The 22,560-nt window shown below is 38.6% G+C and overlaps 2 protein-coding genes across 7 annotated transcripts in view; both read right to left on the minus strand.

Moving 5' to 3' along the window:
- wdr26a (WD repeat domain 26a) overlaps positions 1–10,328 on the minus strand; it is a 41,353-nt gene extending 31,025 nt beyond the window's left edge. The window contains exon 1 of one of the 4 annotated variants that reach the window (XM_077206175.1): positions 9,669–10,328. In XM_077206175.1, coding sequence (XP_077062290.1) covers positions 9,669–9,913 — 245 coding nt within the window. In that variant the 5' untranslated portion in view covers positions 9,914–10,328. The remainder of the gene's footprint in view (positions 1–9,668) is intronic. The other 3 variants (XM_077206183.1, XM_077206190.1, XM_077206164.1) reach the window with 3 other exon arrangements.
- Positions 10,329–15,848: 5,520 nt separating this feature from the next.
- The window catches only part of adcy3a (adenylate cyclase 3a), a 42,199-nt gene continuing 35,487 nt past the window's right edge, over positions 15,849–22,560 (minus strand). For all 3 annotated transcript variants that reach the window (XM_077206108.1, XM_077206098.1, XM_077206118.1), the window contains 6 exons: positions 22,394–22,552; positions 20,262–20,408; positions 20,040–20,156; positions 19,818–19,944; positions 19,314–19,438; positions 15,849–18,404 (listed from right to left, as the gene is read on the minus strand). In XM_077206108.1, coding sequence (XP_077062223.1) covers positions 18,222–18,404; positions 19,314–19,438; positions 19,818–19,944; positions 20,040–20,156; positions 20,262–20,408; positions 22,394–22,552 — 858 coding nt within the window. In that variant the 3' untranslated portion in view covers positions 15,849–18,221. The remainder of the gene's footprint in view (positions 18,405–19,313; positions 19,439–19,817; positions 19,945–20,039; positions 20,157–20,261; positions 20,409–22,393; positions 22,553–22,560) is intronic.

Consider the following 22,560-nt stretch of genomic DNA (forward strand, 5'->3'; position numbering starts at 1 on the left):
GCATTGTAAAATGCAGAATTTGCTTGCACAACAGCTGCTAACAAAGACATCAAAGTCAGTAACGCTTGTAAGTCGTTATCCATGTTGCACTCACTAACATCAGCTACGTAGTCCAGGATGTTTTTGTTTGTTTTCTTCTGGTGACGGGACATGTGATGGGTGGCTGACGAATCAGGGAAGGATACGTCATGGGTGATGACACCCAATCATAGAGCCGAGCGTGACCTTCTACGTCATTGTTTCTAAACTCCTCCGTTTTGTCCCGTCTACACTAAAACGCCCTCCGGAGATTCAAAACGAAAAACGGAGCTGCAGCGTTTCTAAACTTCTCCGTTTTGGGTCTTCGTTTTTCCCGTTTTAGTGTGGACGGGAGGTGCAAACGTAGCAAAAGGTCTCCGTTTTTAAACGAAAACGCAGTAGTGTGGACGGGGCCTAAGCATCCTGAGAATCCTGGAATGCCCGCTTTTTGAACTTTGAAGTGTCAATGAAGCCATTCTTTAATAGGTAGGTTGACAATCTCTGAGCAATAATGCTGAAGAAAATCTTGCCTTCGCTGTTTAATAGTAAAATAGGGCGAAACTGACTGATGCTTGTAGCATCTTTTTCTTTAGGTATAAAGACTGCACCTGCTCGGCCCCATGCTCTAGGTACAAGCTGCTTTTCCCAAACCACTTTTATCAATTTCCACAGAATTCGTAGAACTCCTGAAGCACTCTTGTACACTCTGTACGGAACTCCATTAGGCCCTGGAGATGATGAAGCCCTTGCCTTTCTCACAACCTGCTCTATCTCTTTCCACTTAGGTGCACAGACCTCCATTTGGTATTCTGGTGGATTGACAGGTGGGATGTCTGATGGAATTGACATAGGCTCATGCCTTTTTGCATCTGTATGCGTTTCCTCCAAATATCTCTGTAGCTCAACCCTAGATGCTTTTAAAGTGCCATTCTTCTCACTGGTGAATAACTTCTTTACGAATTTGAATGGATCTTTATAGAAATTAGCCCTCACACGCTCCTTTTTGTATTGTTTCCGTAGGCGCTCAGCTCTGAGTAATGTTGCAAACTTATCTTTTATGGCCCTTTGTAAGAGTTTGAGTCCCTCCTTCTGACTTTGTTCCGCTCTTTTCCATTGCTTCCTCAGCTGTCTCCTTTCTCTAACTAACCCTTCAATTTTCTGCTGCCGTCTAGACAATCAGGGAGTAGTTTGTACTTTTTCCTTCCTTTTTTCCACACCAAACAATATAAAGGACAATTTATTAAACCTTACTAAATATGTTTTTTATGTCAAATTCTTACATTTGATCAAATTCAGTTTTAATAAAAATGGCTGTTATCCATTAAATTAATTTACACTGCAAAATTACAACTGTGAAAATATTATGAGATTAATGTTTAAACAAATAATAAAATAAAAAATAAAATCAATGATGCCTTTGCCTTTAAACAATAAATCAATAGGTGGCGACAAGTGACCGTCTTAATAAATGAATCATTGAGTCATTCATTAAAACGATTCGTTCAAAATAATGAATCATTCAGTAACAAAACACAGCGCTCAGTGATGCTTTTCTTTTGTAACTATTTTCGTCGGTGAAATAGAACAAAACCTGTCAATATTGCGCCTAAAATGTAAGTTACTACATATACACTAGGCTACTTGTTTATAAAACTATAAATTCAGTGTAACATTTGCAATCGTGATATTATAGAACAGCCCTTAGTAGTGTTATGTTACTTAACTATATCATATAGCCTATTATAAATAAATAAAAACTCAACATTTCTACCTCAGTATGTTTTTTTCTGTGAGTTTTTGTGTGAGCTGTTAGGCTCATTTGTTTTGATTTCTCCACTAATGTCTCTCACAAATAGACAGGCAGCGCAGCTTCCAGAAACTATCCATTACCGATCTCCGTTTACACTGACTGTTTAAGATCAAAACCATCTCGCGTTTCGATCGGTCGGGCAAGTAAAACTCTCTTTCACTTGAAACTTAAAAATCCCCTTTTCCCGAACAAACAGACACATTTTAATGTCGCTCCCTGTGTTCATTCTCGATTTGTTTTGTGCTGTAAAGCGGAACAGATGATCAGGTCACGCGCTCGCGCTGCTGTTTGCTTGAAATGAGGCGCTACAGTGATCGAGCAGAAATGAATGAAATTTTAAAGAGACCGCGACAGCTCGAGATACGTCTATGGTCTCACTCCAGTCTATATTAAATTAGCCAATTGTTATTGTGAAGTTTATTGTGCTTCCAGTTTATGACTGTATAGGCTGAGAGAGTTTATGGCTTCGGGAGGGACGGATGTGCGCGTGCGCGAGTCATTCAGAACCAAGCATGCCGCACAAGACCTGAAAAGTGAAGCCAATAGGGGTGGGGGAAAAAATCGATTCTTATATGCATCGCGATGCGGACGTGGACGATTCTGAATCGATTCACAAATGTCAAAAATCGATTTTCAAAAAAAAAAAAATTTTTTTTTTTAGATATGTAGCCTATTTATAATGACGTAATATTGACGGAACGCAAAAGACGGAACTCTGAAGCGCGGAAGTGCAGTGCCCGGACCGTCTGTCTGTGGCGTGTGCACATAACAGAGACGCGATGGCTGAGCGCGAAATCCAAACACCCTCCTCGTTAAAAGCTGACGTGTGGAAATATTTTGGCTTCTATGAAGTTGAAGGGGGAAAGGAGCTGGACAAGAGCCACACTAGTTGTAAGCTTTGTAGAATAAAACTAAAATATTTCGGCAACACGACAAATATGAGAAGCCATATGACACGTTTCCACCCAGAGGAGGAAAAACACTCGGCTGTACCAGAGCCGTTTCTCTCTATGGCTCTGGGCTGTACCGGTGTTCAGACGATTTCTGCTGCCTTGTCGAAAAATGCTACCCAAACGCAAATCGATCATAGATAATGTTGATTCATTCTCTATTGTTTCCATAATGGTGTAAATCTCACAATATTATAACATCGTTATTTCATTTTAATCAGGGTAAGTGTATGGGGAGCATATTTGGATATTTTAAATGAACTAGCAATTATCACATTTGATATAACAGGTAAAAATGATATTATTATATGAAATAAAATTATAATAAAATTCGAAGTTAAGAGTACAGTATAATGTACTGTTTTTATTTTTAAAACGGTGTGAAAAGTAAAAATTATCTTTGACCTGTCAAAGTTTCCTACAAGTCTCCACAGCAAGGATGCATAGATTTATGGGCGTGGTAAGCAGAAGAAAAATGAGTCTGCACATGCACCAGTAAGTAGCACATCTCGATGGGTAGCATGAATCGTCAGAACACCTGTTGTTGTTATATTATTAATTTACTACAAGTATGCTGCTAGTTCAGGCACACATTTATTTTCCTGTTGGTTCTTTGCAATGTTAATAAAATATATTGTACGTTAATTCTTTATGGGTCATTACTTTGTACTTTTAAAGCAAAGTATTTATATTCACACACACACACACAAAAGATTCAGATAATCGATAATCGCTTTTGAATCGAATCGCAGGCCTCTGAATCGTAATCGAATCGAATCGTGAGGTGCCTAGAGATTCCCACCCCTAGAAGCCAACGCGTCTCGTTCGCCCCCCGGTGGCCGGTCCTAGTATAGCTCATAAACCCCGCCTCCCCATGTTATCGAACGGGACGTGAGACCAACTAAACAGTTAAATTACACTTCACATATCTTTTTTCCAAAGATAGTTTCTGTCGTTTACTGTAGTTTTTATCACGTTGATGTAATTTCAAATGTTTGTTTTTAAAAAAAGTTTGTTTTTAGTTAGTTATATGATGCTATAAAAACGGCGCTGTGACGTACATGATTGACAGGTTCTCTGAGCAAAGTAGTCACTGAATCAACAACGGACTTTTTTTCGGGATCTTTGGAGGACTGAGGAGATCGGAGCTTTAAATCGAATATCTAAATTTCTATAATTAATTATTTCACACCGACATCATGGGTTGTTCTGCAGCAGAGTCGTGTGCTTGTGCTTGATTCAGCGAGAGTGAGGGCGGGACGTTGATTTCGCGGCTTTACTTCCTGCTCACTATTGCGCATGTCTGGTCCTGAAATCGCAACTGCGCAGATTCAAGGCCCAAGATGTCAGCGCCATATCAGGACAATGACGGCTTCACTTCTCACCAATGGAAGAGAGCGAAGGGGCGTCGTCCATCTTTTTTTACAGTCTACGTTCAGAACACAAGACAAAATAGCATGACAAAATAATCGTTTTTACTCGATTGTACTATTTTGGAGATCGTTGGGAGCTAAAATTGAAATCAAAATTCGATTAATTGCACAGCCCTAGCAGGAGCTTCAGTTTGTTGCCCAGCCCTTAGTTTGAACCGCGAGAGTCGTCTAAGCTTACGCTACTCCTACATCCTCCGTCACACATCGTCAAGAGTAAATCTTGTGGCGTAAATCGATGCGTATGGCCGTCTGTCGGAAGCTAGTTATTTTATCCTATTTATCAGTATTATAGCAATATCAAATTATAAAGTAAATTCTGATGTACACCACTGACACCATAATCAAAACACATTACATGAAATTGCTGACAAATGCCAAAAACGGGGGTAAATTGGTACTATCAGTACTAAAACCAGTAAAATCCACTAATACGTTACAAAAACACCACTCACACCATCATGAAAGCTGAAAAACACCACTGACACCATCATGAAAGCTCAAAAACACCACTGACACGGTCATGAAAGCTCAAAAACACCACTGACACCATCATGAAAGCTCAAAAACACCACTGACACGGTCATGAAAGCTCAAAAACACCACGGACTGGGTCATGAAAGCTCAAAAACACCACTGACACGGTCATGAAAGCTCAAAAACACCACTGACACCATCATGAAAGCTCAAAAACACCACTGACACGGTCATGAAAGCTCAAAAACACCACGGACTGGGTCATGAAAGCTCAAAAACACCACTGACACGGTGATGAAAGCTCTAAAACACCACGAACACGGTCATGAAAGCTCAAAAACACCACTGACACCATCATGAAAGCTCAAAAACACCACGGACACGGTCATGAAGCTCAAATACACCACAAACACACTCATGAAAGCTCAAAAACGCCAAAAACACGGTCATGAAAGCTCAAAAAACCACAAACACGGTCATGAAAGCTCAAAAACACCACTGACACCATCATGAAAGCTCAAAAACACCACGAACACGGTCATGAAAGCTCAAAAACACCACTGACACCATAAAAGCACAAAAAACGCCACTGACACCATCATGAAAGCTCAAAAACACCACTGACACCATCATGAAAGCTCAAAAACACCACCAACACACTCATGAAAGCTCAAAAACGCCACCAACACGGTCTCAAAAACACCACTGACACAGTCATGAAAGCTCAAAAACACCACTGACACCATCATGAAAGCTCAAAAACACCACTGACACCATCATGAAAGCTCAAAAACACCACCAACACACTCATGAAAGCTCAAAAACACCACTGACACCATCATGAAAGCTCAAAAACACCACTGACACCATCATGAAAGCTCAAAAACACCACTGACACCATAATGAAAGCTCAAAAACGCCACCAACACACTCATGAAAGCTCAAAAACGCCACCAACACTGTCTCAAAAACACCACCAACACACTCATGAAAGCTCAAAAACACCACTGACACCATCATGAAAGCTCAAAAACACAACTGACACGGTCATGAAAGCTCAAAAACACCACTGACACCATCATGAAAGCTCAAAAACACCACTGACACGGTCATGAAAGCTCAAAAACACCACGGACACCATCATGAAAGCTCAAAAACACCATGAACACGGTCATGAATTCTCAAAAACACGACTGACACCATCATGAAAGCTCAAAAACACCACTGACACAGTCATGAAAGCTCAAAAACACCATGAACACGGTCATGAATGCTCAAAAACACGACTAACCCCATCATGAAAGCTCAAAAACACCACGGACACGGTCATGAAAACTCAAAAACACCACTGACAACGTCATGAAAGCTCAAAAACACCATGAACACGGTCATGAATGCTCAAAAACACGACTGACACCATCATGAAAACTCAAAAACACTACTGACACGGTCATGAAAGCTCAAAAACACCATGAACACGGTCATGAATGCTCAAAAACACCACTGACACCATCATGAAAGCTCAAAAACACCACTGACACCATAATGAAAGCTCAAAAACGCCACCAACACACTCATGAAAGCTCAAAAACGCCACCAACACTGTCTCAAAAACACCACCAACACACTCATGAAAGCTCAAAAACACCACTGACACCATCATGAAAGCTCAAAAACACAACTGACACGGTCATGAAAGCTCAAAAACACCACTGACACCATCATGAAAGCTCAAAAACACCACTGACACGGTCATGAAAGCTCAAAAACACCACGGACACCATCATGAAAGCTCAAAAACACCATGAACACGGTCATGAATTCTCAAAAACACGACTGACACCATCATGAAAGCTCAAAAACACCACTGACACAGTCATGAAAGCTCAAAAACACCATGAACACGGTCATGAATGCTCAAAAACACGACTAACCCCATCATGAAAGCTCAAAAACACCACGGACACGGTCATGAAAACTCAAAAACACCACTGACAACGTCATGAAAGCTCAAAAACACCATGAACACGGTCATGAATGCTCAAAAACACCACTGACACCATCATGAAAACTCAAAAACACCACTGACACCATCATGAAAGCTCAAAAACACCTCTGACACCATCATGAAAGCTCAAAAAACACCACGGACACGGTCATGAAAACTCAAAAACACCACTGACACCGTCATGAAAGCTCAAAAACACCATGAACACGGTCATGAATGCTCAAAAACACCACTGACACCATCATGAAAACTCAAAAACACTACTGACACGGTCATGAAAGCACAAAAACACCACGGACACGGTCATGAAAGCTCAAAAACACCACTGACACCATCATGAAAGCTCAAAAACACCACCAGTAAAATCCACTGATACGTTACAAAAACACCACTGACACCATCATGAAAGCTCAAAAACACCACTGACACCATCATGAAAGCTCAAAAACACCACCAACACGGTCTCAAAAACACCACTGACACAGTCATGAAAGCTCAAAAACACCACTGACACAGTCATGAAAGCTCAAAAACACCACTGACACCATCATCAAAGCTCAAAAACACCACTGACACCATCATGAAAGCTCAAAAACACCACCAACACACTCATGAAAGCTCAAAAACACCACCAACACACTCATGAAAGCTCAAAAACACCACCAACACGGTCTCAAAAACACCACTGACACGGTCATGAAAGCACAAAAAAACCACTGACACAGTCATGAAAAGACAAAAACACCACTGACACCATCATGAAAGCTCAAAAACACCACTGACACCATCATGAAAGCTCAAAAACACCACTGACACCATCATGAAAGCTCAAAAACACCACTGACACCATCATGAAAGCTCAAAAACACCACTGACACCCTCATGAAAACTCAAAAACACCACTGACACCATCATGAAAACTCAAAAACACCACTGACACCATCATGAAAGCTCAAAAACACCACTGACACCATCATGAAAGCTCAAAAACACCATTGACACCATCATGAAAGCTCAAAAACACCATTGACACCATCATGAAAGCTCAAAAACACCACTGACACCATCATGAAAGCTCAAAAACACCATTGACACCATCATGAAAGCTCAAAAACACCACTGACACCATCATGAAAACTCAAAAACACCACTGACACCATCATGAAAACTCAAAAACACCACTGACACCATCATGAAAGCTCAAAAACACCATTGACACCATCATGAAAGCTCAAAAACACCACTGACACCATCATGAAAGCTCAAAAACACCATTGACACCATCATGAAAGCTCAAAAACACCACTGACACCATCATGAAAACTCAAAAACACCACTGACCATCATGAAAACTCAAAAACACCATTGACACCATCATGAAAGCTCAAAAACACCACTGACACCATCATGAAAGCTCAAAAACACCACTGACACCATCATGAAAACTCAAAAACACCACTGACACCATCATGAAAACTCAAAAACACCACTGACCATCATGAAAGCTCAAAAACACCACTGACACCCTCATGAAAACTCAAAAACACCACTGACACCATCATGAAAACTCAAAAACACCACTGACACCATCATGAAAGCTCAAAAACACCATTGACACCATCATGAAAGCACAAAAACACCACTGACACCATCATGAAAGCACAAAAACACCACTGACACCATCATGAAAACTCAAAAACACCACTGACACCATCATGAAAGCTCAAAAACACCACTGACACCGTCATGAAAGCACAAAAACACCACTGACACCATCATGAAAGCACAAAAACACCACTGACACCATCATGAAAACTCAAAAACACCACTGACACCATCATGAAAACTCAAAAACACCACTGACACCATCATGAAAGCTCAAAAACACCACTGACACCATCATGAAAACTCAAAAACACCACTGACACCGTCATGAAAACCCCAAAACACCACTGACACCGTCATGAAAACTCAAAAACACCACTGACACCATCATGAAAGCTCAAAAACACCACTGACACCATCATGAAAGCTCAAAAACACCATTGACACCATCATGAAAACTCAAAAACACCACTGACATCATGAAAACTCAAAAACACCATTGACACCATCATGAAAACTCAAAAACACCACTGACACCATCATGAAAACTCAAAAACACCACTGACCATCATGAAAACTCAAAAACACCACTGACACCATCATGAAAACTCAAAAACACCACTGACCATCATGAAAACTCAAAAACACCACTGACACCATCATGAAAACTCAAAAACACCACTGACACCATCATGAAAACTCAAAAACACCACTGACACCATCATGAAAACTCAAAAACACCACTGACACCATCATGAAAGCTCAAAAACACCACTGACACCATCATAGAAACTACTAAATCCAATAAAATCCTACATAATTAACTACATTTCCTCAGACACTGTCATGGAAGCACAAAAGCTCCACTGACACTATGATGAAAACAAAACCATTAAAGCGTAAAAAACACCATCATCAAAACACTACTAAAACAACAAAAAAATCCAGACACATTACAAAATCTCCACTGACACCATCATGAAATAACTTTCATGAAAAAATATAATCACCACACTGACACACCATTATAAAAACACTACTAAAACCAAAAAATCCACAGACATATTACAAAATCTCCACTGACACCATACTGAATACAAAACACCACTGACACCATCAAACTGACACAAATAAAAACACCACTGACACCATCATGACAAAACAAAATGAGCACTGACGGTGTTATGAAAACAATAGCACCACTGATACGTTACAAAAACACCTCTGACACCATAATAAAAACACAAAATCAGCCGTGCCAAACACGAAAACATCACTGACACGTTACAAAAACACAAGCGCGACCCTCGCGAAAGCCCAAACCCGCACCACTGACACTGACAGCATGGCTTGATCTCATCAACACTCACTTGAGTCCTAACCCGTGTAGATGTTGTCCGATGAGCCTGATCACGTCCTCGTCGCTCTGAGACAGTCTCTTCTTCTTCTTCACGCTGCTGTCCGGCTCCGTGCTCTCGGTGGACGGCAGCCCGTTATTCGCGGAGGGCATCAGCCCGTTTGAGTGCACGGCTCCCGCGACGGACGACGAGGACTCCCCGTTCCTGCAGGACATCTGCGGCTCCGGCTCCTGGCCTCCCGTCCCGTTGGCCTGCATGTTATTGACCGCGTTTGCAGAGGCGGATATGCGCGACTGCGAGCTGTTGTTGAGGCGGATGGCCGAGTGCTGGTGGGGGGTTGGGAGAGACGCCGCAGAGAGGCCCGTGATCCCGGTAACAGAAGCCCCGCTCTCTCCTGCTCCCTCCGCCGCCGAGACTCGGCTTTTCTTCCGCGGGGGCGGCGAAGCTCCGCCGGTGTCCGAGTCGGAGGAAGAGGCAGCGGAGGCCAGAGTTTTCCTCGCCGACAATGTCAGAGTCGAGATGCCTCACGGGCTTTTAATAATACCAGCGCGATTACAGACACGGAAGCCACTCACTCGCTCGCTCGCTCGCTGCTCTTGTTATTGTTTGTCACTGAACAGCTGCAAGTCCATTATGGACGTCGGAGCGCGATGACGTCACAGGAAGCGCCGCAACAACCTTGAACTCGCTCTTTTTGTTATTAGGAAAATTAAACGTCAAACTAAAATGATTGAAAATCAAACTAAATGGAGTAACTCAAAACCCAAGTTTGCTCATTTTAAAGTATCCTTTAAAATGTATTTAGAGTCTATAAAGTTTTTAAAAAATCGAAAAGCCCAGAGAACTGTACCTCTGCTATATGTTTTTGATGCCCTTTTTTAAGTTTATTTTTTGTTGTTGTTTCTTTTTATTTAAATTATTGTTGTGTTTCGAGTTTTACTTACAAAATGTGAAAATGTGTAAAAGAAATGTGTCAAGAACTTGATAATGAATTCTGTTTTGAATTTTGAAAGTTCAATAAAAATAAAAAGATTCATGTCAGAAACTACTTTTTCATGTTTTGCTTGCTGAAGTACAACATTACTTTGGGGCTATCTTTGACTCTTGTAGCAAGAAGGCTTTAAAAACAATTGAAATATGTCAGTCTTTTATTTTTTTCCTTTGATATGTAATCTTTTCTGATTAGTTATATACCCGTCTTGTATTTTTTTCTTTTTCTTTTTTTTCTCGTTTAAATAATGTTCTCAGTTTTTTAAAGAAATTGCTCGAATCATAAAGCCACAGTAAGAAAAGAACTGGCTGCACTTTATCCTTGTGCGCAGTCCGTCACAGCAATACCTTTGTTTGTAAATGAATGCATAAAATTGTTTATAACAATTGAGTTGACTTGAGTTGACTTGTTTATAATACACATTTTGTGTATATTTGTTTATAAATGAATGCAGAAAATACAGAGTTGACATGCTTATAATACACAGTTTGTGTATGTAATATTTGTTTATAAATGAATGCAGAAAATACAGAGTTGACATGCTTATAATACACATACAAATGAACAACAAAAGGCCTACTCTCCTTATCAACAGAATACAGGGGGAAAAATGAGTTAACAATAACTTGCAAACGACAGAACATAAGAAAGATGGGAGGGAAAAAAGAAAAACATAACATGCGGCCAAGAAATTAGTTTATACATAGCAAATTGAAGTCCTACATGATTTCTAACTGAGGATTAAATGGTGTTGAAATTCTTTTTAAATTCTTTTAAAAATGGTTTGTTTTTGGTAAACCTTGATTTTTGGAAATAATATAAATTAAATGTATAACAAACCAAGCATTGTCTTCAGATTCATAATGTCCTAAAGTAAGTCTTTAAAAGTTATTATCTCGGTTGCATCTCGGTATTATCATTAATAATTTTGTGTCAATACTTTGCCAAAGTTGTTCAGTATACTCCATAACAATAAATACTGTGGCAGTACCATAGTACAGCAATGCTGATATTTCCTGAATGAGTACACAACACCATGAACTGGCATTACAACAATGTATTAACATCTGGAGGGAGTGGACTTAGAAAAGATTTGTGGCAGCATCATGATACACTGATTAATTGTATGCAGAAATACTACTGTACCGAATGATCAACTGGTACCACGTTATTTACAGTAGTGCTCGTATATTTAAAAAAAAATACCATGGTACTGTCGTGTTTGATGTTCAAAAACATGAAATGCGTATCCTCAAAGCTATAGGCTAGTGTTACCGTGGTAATTTTGGTATGTTTTTGTTAATGGTACACTGTAAAAACTGAATATGGGTGTAAGTTGGATTACTACTATTTGAGTCTACTATTTGAGTCTATTTACTAAATTAAATTTCATTAGCACAACAAATATGAAGAGTTTGTAATGATTTCTCAAAGTTTGTAATATGAAAAATACTGATGGCGTATAAAATGAATTAATGTTAATGAATATTTCTAAAGCAATTTGAGTCTTGTGTTTCACCTGGTGAAATTTAAGTTGAGAAAATATAATAATTTAAGTTGAGAAAACGTATTTTTTTAGGTGTTACCAATTGAAGTAATTTTGATCCAACTGTAGGAAAACTTAATACATTTAAGTTGGAATGCAGTGAAATTAAGTCAGACTAATGTAAATAATAGGATTGAATGAACTCAAATAATTTAAGTGTGATTGACCTAGTGAAATGAAGTTGATCAAACGTGATAATTTAAGTTGAGAAAAATGAATTTTTTTAGGTGTTACCAATTGAATTAATTTTTTTAGATTGATGCAACTGTTTTTTTACAGTGTACAGACGTGCATGACCTTTACCCTGAGGAAAGGGAGTTTAAAGAAATACTCAAATATGGCCAGCAGATTTTTTGAAATGGAAACCGGGGGACATTTCCTAATTTAGTGGTCAAAATATTATTGAAACCTCACTTGTCATGAAGTAAAAACAGGGAGAGTACATTGTTGTATGTTTTTATAATGATAAAACATGTAACAATAATTATTATGATGTTTGTGGGGTAATACGGGTAACCTAAACCCTATCTGTTTTTAATACAAATCACCAAAATCACATGAAAAACAATATGAAAAATAATAACCATTGCAAATAGCAAAGATGTCAATATACTGTGATAACAATGCTATGGCTGTGTCCGAAATCGTCCCCTACATCCTTAAATAGGGCAATATTTGAGGGTGTAGTGGTTTCCGAAACCAGTGGACATTATCAAGAACACTTATTCAATCCCACAATGCAATACAAAACAAGTGTACAACCGATGTTCGCTCTACCACATCATAGCCAGTGTTGGGGAAAGTTGCTTTTAAAAGTAATGCATTACAATATTGCGTTACTCCCTGAAAAAGTAACTTACTTCGTTCATTATTATGGAAAGTAATGTGTTATGGTCCTTTTGTGCCACTTTTCGTACTTTTGTGCCACTTTTCTACATCTAAGCTGGGTTTTCTTGTTTGTTTTTTAAAAACAAAAAAGGGCTATTTTTTGTGCAAATGTAAAGCCCCTTTTGCACTAAAAGTGAAATGCAGATTCACATCCGTACAGTAGAGGGCGCCGCTCAAACAAACCTTTCAGCTGTGCTGCCAAGAGAAGAAAGTTCAACACTCTAACCTTAGCAAGAAAAAAAAGAAAAGAAAAAGTGATGTTTATCTAAAGTCATCTTTGCTTATTAATATGGTTGAATCATCGAATCAAAACGGTGAATCGATCTTCGGATCATCGAAGGTCAGCAGCAAAGGCATTGGTTAATAAAGTGAGGTTAAATACATAAAGTTTTTTTGTTTTATTTTGTTTATTTATTTACAGGGGCAATGCACATGAATAAACATAGATGTAAACGTGCCAGAATTCAAAAACGGTTAAACGGTCACCCTAAAAACAGAGACAGAGCATAAAACATCATAAAATAAATGAATGAATAAAAATCACAAAATAAACGTCTAATATCAAAGATAATTATCTAAATCAAAGTAAACATGACAGAAAGGAAAGAGAGAGAGAGAGAGAGAGAGAGAGAGAGAGAGAGAGAGAGAGAGAGAGAGAGAGAGAGAGAGAGAGAGAGAGCAACAGAAGAGAGCAACATGCCAATAACAATTAGTACAAAGAAGTCTATTGTCGAGAATACAATACTAATGTTGACAGTGCTGAATTGTCAGTAACCATTTTATAAGATGAGACTGAAAAGAACCAAAAGCATGTAATCGTCTAATTGATGGGACGGAGTTCCTTTCCCTTGCAGCTTTGACCGAAAACACAGACTGGCTAAAGTTACTTCTTTTGAGAGGGATAATACAGTCTCTCTTTCCCCATGTAGATCGGTGAGCAGTTGTTCTAATGTTCACAAACTGTTTTAGTGGTGAAGACAGGCTATGTATAGTATAACAAACAGATATGTACATATTTGATCAAGTTATCCCAGCTTAGCAAGTTGTATTTTTTTAATATCGAGCAGTGATGAAACCGAACTGATTTCTTATCAAGAGTTTTTAGTGATTGTTTATACAAAGACTCTAGTGGTTTCAGATAGTAATACTAGCATGCGACCAAGGAGTTAAATAATAATTATAGCAGGTTTGCATACTATTCTGAATTTACATTTAACTGTTTTTATTTATTTTGAGGAATAGAGTGCTGCAGTGAGATGAGTAAATGCATGCTCACATTTAGTCTAGATCTACAATACTCATCATGTTTACACAGCACACACACTTCTGCACTTGCTCATGACTTCTCTCACTATGGCAACAGGACAGCTGTCAGTCAATAGATGGCAAAAGAAAGTAATGTGCGTCACTTATTTGAAAAAGTAACTCAGATAATTTGTTGAAAATGTAAAATGCGGTACTTTATTAGTTACTTGAAAAAAAGTAATCTGATTACGTAACTCGTGTTACTTGTACTGCACTATTCCCAACACCGACCATAGCATGCGCTCAACAGAGAATGACAGATGAATATGTCCATTACTGGAGCTGCCAGTTTGCTCAGTTTCAAATGATTAAACGGCACAAACTATACAAAAGCTGCAGCGCTTCTGACGCACTCGGTGTCTCGTTTTCATTCACTCCCTCAAGATAACTATATTAGTGGAGTGATGTAGGGAATAGTGAATGGGCGATTTCAGACACAGCCAGTGACTTCATTACAAAAAATATAAGGTTAATCTTTATTTTAAGATGTAATTTTTACAGTGTATTTTTACAATAATATTAATGAACAACATATTACTTAAGGCCAGGGTTTGGTTTAGGGTTAGTTACGTGTAATAATGCTTAATTTAGTTATTACTACAGCACGTAACGTGTAATAAGAACACTGTAGTGTTACCCAGTAAACCACATAAATATGAATATATAAATAAAACTTTAATTTTTTAAACATTTTCAAATTGAATTTAACATTTTCATTTTCTGTAATGATGAATATAACCTACTGTGTAAAGTATTTACAAACTTTTAAATATATATGGCCAGGTTTTTTGCTGTGAATTTGTCAGGAGTCAAGGAACAGGACACCAAAAAAAACACACACACACACAAAAAAAACAGGACTTTAAAAGGTTCTCCATTTAACGTCTTGGTCTTTCAGGACAGTTCTATAATGTAATAACACCTGCAATTACACTGTTGACCCTTCCCTTACACCTTAACCCAGCCTTAAACCTGCCCTTAACCTTTCCCCCATCACACCTCAATAGCAGCACGAGGGGTTTTTAATACATCAACATAAAGAAACTTGATAGAAAGTGTGACCAGTGCCTAAAAATCCTTTAAAACCAGACCAGCAAACCACCGTAGGCTGGATTTAATGTGGTATATTGAGGGAGTAATGCAAACAAACATAATTAACCATTTGCCCTTACAGAGAACAGTTATCGTTGTGAAACATTCATCAGTATCAGATTTCCTTGAAACAGCAGAACTTTTAAGTGTTATCTATTTTATTGATTACGGTGTTGTAATACCATGTGACCAAAATTTTATTGTAGAACCCTTTATTGGAGTCGCTCTGGTATTTGGTGAACCATTATGTTGAATATGAAAAGTATTTGTAAAATTGAAAATCACAGCTGTAGGAAGAGTTATTGTTTCTTTTTAACATTTCAATTAAACACATAAAAGGTTCAAATAATCAATCTCACACAGCATCAGGTAACAGATCATTCAAAGTGCCATTTTATTCCATATCGAAGGATAATTCAAAAATATCAAATTTGAGTCTGGTATCAAACCACAGAGATCGGCCACAATGTCATGCCTTCATAAACCATTTTAACATATCAGATGTGCCTTCTGCTTACCGACACAGAACGTCTCTGACACTGGTAATAAATGAACTGTTTGTCCAGTTTTTAAGACACACCGTTCCATCGTTCGGTCTCTTTGTACAATCCTCTTTAACTAAAACTTTTACATCTTAATATAAAAATATGACTTGCTGGGAGAGGAGGGCTCTTTTTAAAACTGTACTGGAGAGCAGAATGGCGTAAAAGAATAAAACTATTGCACATTCATCTAATCTTTGAGGAAAGACACCATGGGGAATATATTCTGAATTAAGAAACAACATTCATCCCTGCAATACTGCCATGAATGTAGTGCAACAAACCTGATACTCCTACACCCTGCGCCCTCAGAGTACCACAATCTGACGCACATAGTGGCTTGTATTTGGCACGTGAGGAACACTTTACTAGAATGACCTAAAAGTGGGGTCCAAAAGTCTGAGACCACCAGTGAAAGTGCTTGTTTTTATTTGTAGAACTTATTACAGTGTTTTTACAATATTAAATATACTTGTAGTTAGTGTTGTCACACCCTTTTTCAGGATATAAAAGGGCACTCACGGTCTTCCAACGAGTGCACACTTTTCTGAGGTAATGCCGCTTTGAATGCTGGGTAGAAGTCTGGCAAACATGTGCATTAAAGGGGCGAATATCAGCTCTCTTCTGAAACCCAGTATGAACGATAGGACACACAAAGGTCTTCGCGATTATGCAGCGGTCATTGTAAGTTCACAGGTCACATGAAGTGTGCTATAAAAAAATCCATGAAAGCTTTGGAATACAGACCAAAGATTGGTCTTTTTTTTTAGTGAAAACAGCTTAAAAAATGAAAGTGTCAAAAAGCTTAAATTTGCTGTAAAGCAAATGTACTGAAGTAAATATTTTTTTGGCATGACTATAAATATTTGGCAAAACAACTTGGACTCTAAAATGGCTGCAAAAATAAAAGCCATATCTCTACCCAGCCAGCAACATGGTGTCGGTCCAGATCTGGTACGCGTTGAATCCACATGTGGCCCGGATCTGGGTTTTGATCCAGATTTTGTCTTTGGGAATTGATTGGATTGTATGAAGTTGCTAACTACATGGAGGCAGATCTGAATGTCAGTTTGCAGTGAGTCGTGGAGGATGTTTTGTCTCACTCTCCGAGACACACGTCATGAAGAGAACATACGTCATTTCAGGCGGAGGGGAGGCTAACGAGGGCATATGAATAGAAAAAAATAATGATGTGCACAAATAAATCATTTATAATAGCACTGCAAAATTCTGTTAAAAAAAAAAAGTTGTCAATTTTAATTTCATGTTGACATTAAAGTACCGTTTTCATTGTAATGTCCAATTTCAAGACGGTTTCACAGGACGAATTTTGATTGTTTAAACTTTCGGATGATACCTAATTCATGATGACTGCTAAAATATCTGATAGGGGGAAAAGGCAATAAAAAAAGAGTGCCGAGTCTCCTGCTACCAGGACACTGACTGTTAGCAAGCTATGTATTATAGAATTATTTTTTAAAGTTTTTAAAATCCTAGAACTCTATTTCAGGGTTAAACTGAATAAAACCCATTATTTGTTGTGGCCTCAGACTTTAGAACCCCATGTTTATCTGTTATAAAGTCAACAAATAAAGAAAAGGTGACACACACACACACACACACACACACACACACACACACACACACACACACACACACACACACACACACACACACACACACACACACACACACACACACACACACACACACAAGCTTTTCAATTGCAAACAACATTAAGATATATCAGGACATGTCAGGGTAATCTTTAAATAATAAAGGATTAAATAATAAAAGGATTTCAAATGAAAGAACAACAAAAATAGGTGTCTTTGAGCAGCGCATTGTGTAATATACAGTAGAGTTCATTGTATTCTGTGCGGTATGAGTTTAAAAACAACCTCCTCTCAAACTGTCTCACTTCAGCAGCCTATTAAAATCATTCAACTCTTGTTTCATTCATTCGTGACTGTGCACACTTTCAAAACGTATATTTTTTTATAGTACTTCTCTTATATAAACAGACAGTCTGTCTCATTTCCCGCCAAAAATTCTTTCCTCAGGCTAATAAATAGAGAAAACACATTTGAAAGTACTAATTACTGGAGCACATGTACTCGGCAGAAGAGGTATGACGTGAGGTTTGCGCGAGCAAGTTTGAAGAGTACGACTGTGTGTGTGAGTGTGTGTGTGCGTGTTGGTCAAGAGCTGTCCACCACTTGGTGCGGTAGGGTGACAAAAGAGCCGTTAATGAAGGAGCCTTGTTTTTCACGTCCCTTTAAGAAATAGGTGAGCAGCTCTCCTTTCCCCTTGACAAATATTGGCCCCCTCCTCACAAAGCGGAAGCCGTAGTCCTTCAGGATGCAGTAGCAGTCCTCCACCACCTGGGGGGAGCACAGTGTTTTTAGGGTTAAAGATAGGGTTAGTAACCATAGACAGTAAAAGAAATGGACACAGCTTGATTTCAACGGAGAAAACTGAAGCCCATTAGAAGCACTCACTTCCTGATGGCTGAGCGACTGCGCAGACTCAAACTGAGCATGACGACGTAGATGTGACATGAGCGACCTGTCTGACAGCTGTAAATCTTCTAGTAGCTGTGCCAAGACAAATCTGAATCACCTAATCTTGCAGAGACGGCGAGCGTGACCTGGAGCAACTTTTGGTAAGTATTCTGATTAATTACTATCTACGGGCTTCTCCCTTGACTTTACTTCTCCATGTCCCCCGATTGCCTCATAGACAGTAAAAGATTGCCTACACGGTAATTTCTCTACTGTGCGACAGAGAGTCGCATAGTTATGACGCAATCGTTAGCCTATTTTTACAAAAACGGCTTCAAAAACTCTTTCCATTGCAGTTTTGCGAAATATTTATCTTTGGAATTGCCTGAAAAACCACCTCATGTTAGCGTAAAAACTTTTTTGCGATAGATGGGAGTTTTTGCGAAATTTACATGTTTTCATTAGGCGTATATTCAATTCACAATTACAATTCGCGAAATTTGAAGGGTAATGGAAACGCGTCTAGTGATACTTAAGTAGACTGTCAATGGAGGGACCGAAATCTCTCAAATATCTTCACTTTTGTTTTAAAGATGAAGGAAATTCTTACGGGTTTGGAACGACTCGAGGGAGAGCAAATTATTAATTTTTGTGTGAACTAACACTTTAAACAGCATTTTTTAATGATCGGATTACATGCAATGCTACTTTGAGTCCCTGATGCAGAATAGTTTAACAAAATTTAGGAAGTGTGTGTCCAGATCATTAAGACAATGTGAAACCCATCACCTGGATGTTTCCCATCACCCCTGTGGACTCCATGCGACTGGCGACATTCACAGTGTTTCCCCAGATGTCAAAATGAGGTTTACGGGCACCAATAACACCAGCTAAAACGCCCCCTTTATTCAACCCTGTGGAGAAAAGATTTCATAATGCACACAGCGAAAAATTCAGCATTGTCATTTTCACATACAATACTGGCCAAAAGTGAAGTTTAGAAGGGATATTTATCCCTACAAGTTTGAATAGACCTTCAAAATATGAGGAAGATACTTTAGATTTTTTAAATATTGTAAATATGAGGGAAGAACAAAACACTAAACTTGGTTAAGATATTTATCTGATGAAATTATTTGGCAAAAAAGGCAAACTACAAGATGAGAAAAGGCAAAACAACACAAATATGCTAAAAAATCTTGAACAAATTTTTTCTATTTGAATAAAGGGTGCAGATATAAATTTCCCTAGGCCACTTTAGCCACTACTGTCGATGGATGTCAGCCCACTAACCGATGCGAAGCATGAAGTTATTGAAGGACTGGTAGTTGATGTTCATCAACGTGACTTTCATGGCCAGAGCAAAATCAGCAAGATCTGCCAAGTGCTGCCACCGTTCTCTGTCTGAAACTTCTTCTTTCTGTTGGGAAGGACACAAAAAATCCTCTTTACCATTGTTATCAGCACTAAATGGATATATTGCTTCTAGAAAGATCCCATCTGCACCTCATTTACCTTCATGCAAGCATAACCGTTGGTGTTATTGTCTGGAGTGACTCCTGATGCTGCCATGTAGGTGCTGCCAATAGTCTTGATCTTGGTTATAAAGCGAAACTGTGGCTCATCCAAAAGCTAAAGAGCACAAAACAAACAAGTAATTGGTATAAAATCTCGACTTCTAATTATAATTGGAAACAATTGGGTGAAATTTAAACAGTACAAACAAAAATAACTTACACTATCAAAGTCAGAAATGATTTCATTGAGGAACCTCAGACACTCAATCCCGCCGTTGTTGATGCTTTCCTCCGTATAGAAATCGGAGAAGTTTGGGATGGAGGCGAACATGACTCCAATCTCATCATAGGATTGGCTGTAGAGCTCCTGGGAAACCAAACCAGAGAAGTTACTTGAGTTAGGCTGCATCTGTGCATGTAAAACATGGAAACTGAGGGCCTGGTCACTTCATGCGATTTAAATCCGTTCGCTCAAACCACTTCAGGAGTTGGTCTGAGATGCATTACAGGCGAAACTAAGCAAGTGTAAATGCATCAGAGGCTGTTTCTGTGTACACCTGGTATTTAGAAGCGTTTAGGTTGATCGGATCTAAGTGGACGACGCTAAATACAGGTATAAATAGGGTCTAAAACGTTTTGAGTTTGTCAAAGATTGGAAAAAACACAATACATTTACCCGCCCATAGACCCTTCCCTCGAAGAAATCAGGACAGAAGTGGTTAAAAGTGGACAAAAGAGACAGATTAAAACACCGGGTGTAAAGAGGATGTGTCTGCCTCGTCTACTTGTGATCCGATCGACCAAACGCATCTGCACCCTCATCCTTCTCTCGGGTTATTTTGACCCAGGATTTTTATTTATTTATTGAGTGTTTATCGGAGGGTTCCAAGACCCAATTACTTTTGTTGTGCTTGAACCAAGAATACAAAAAAAAAAAAAAAAAAAAATGTAACGTGTTGTGGTTGAAATTTATATACCCATCACCACTGTTACTGCCTAAAAATATATAATTTAATGACCTGGGACAATCTTATCAAAGTTACAGATGCTTGTCTTGTCTATACAATTTTAAATGGCAATTTTACATAATTTTAGTTATTCAAATCACCTGAAGCGTGCTTTGCCTTGTTTTATGTTTTGATATCCTTGTTTTAATGTACTTTATGTATTCTTATGAAATGTGATTTATCGTATGTATAAGTATTGTTGATTGTTTTAATGTATTTTATCTGAAATTACACCTGCTCAGGGACTACAGTTGAAAATTAGCCAAGTTGGCTAAACTGGCACATTTACATAAATGTTTATTAATGTACACTGTCCCTGTAACTCTAAACTGTATAAATAAATAAATTAAACAAAGTAACATATCCTTCCCTCGCAGGTCAACGGACCCCCATAGGAATGAATGGAATGCGATGAATTCTTCAATACACATAGAAAAACCTAAAAATGCTCAAAATTCAAACAAAAATTATAAAACTTTACCAAAAAATAATTGTATAATGTCTACATTTGTATCTGAATGCATCCTGAAAAAACTGACATTAGGACCCAGAGCAGCAGCTCATTTGCTCCATATAGAGTCATGAAATATCATGTTATATAATTTTTTTTCCACAAGAGGTCGGCAAAGACACCTAATGTAAGATATTTTGAGCTGAATTAAAAGGTTTATGCATTAAATTGTGAGTTATTTTGAATTTAAATTGAAAGAATGTGAGGAATATTCTTAAATTACTAATTATTTAATATTTATTGATTAAATCTAGTAATTTAAAGGTAAATAAAATAAAAAAATATAAAAAAATAGCATTCAAAATATTATCAGAATGAAATAAAATAAGCTTTCTGGACAAAAACTAAATGAAGTATAATTTTTGGGCTTCGGGTCATTTTGACCCGCGAGGGAAGGATTTGTTCCAGAACGCGTGGGAACGATGATTACACAGGGCCTTTGATTGTTGAAGCCACATATGTATAGTTTACTCCTCCCAAAATGGTAGAAAATTAAAAGTGCGAGATCCTGTTGTACTGGCTCCCGGTATCCCCAGATATGGGCCGCCGCAGATGAGTAACTGAGGATCTCTTCAGCAAGCCCACGCGCAAACTGCTGCATATGAAACTGAAAGACTTAAGCTCAACACACACTCTTCATGAATCTTCATGAAAAGTAGTGAGTCTAAATGTGCTGATGCCGCTTTCTCTCCTATTGAAATGTAAAACGTATTGCAGAGATACCTTTATGTGGCCAAGAGTACATCTTAACAAATCCGATTTCTATCCGATCAGTAAAAAGGCATGAAGTGATCGGGTGTAAACAGGCCGTGGGACCTGGCGCAGGATTCTCACCTCATCCCTCTTCTTGGAGCCCAGGAAATGTCGGGCCACATGCTCCGGAAGCATATTAGTGACCAGAGCCTCGTTCCAGCGCCTCATCTCGTACACCTTCTCCTTCTGCTCATGCACTTCAATCTTCCACAGGAACAGTGTGCGTGCGAGCTTCTCCACCTGAGCAA

The sequence above is a fragment of the Siphateles boraxobius genome, unplaced genomic scaffold, assembly GCF_051911475.1.
Source record: "Siphateles boraxobius isolate OS27281-9 unplaced genomic scaffold, OSU_SipBor_1 12, whole genome shotgun sequence".
Lineage (NCBI taxonomy): Eukaryota > Metazoa > Chordata > Actinopteri > Cypriniformes > Leuciscidae > Siphateles > Siphateles boraxobius.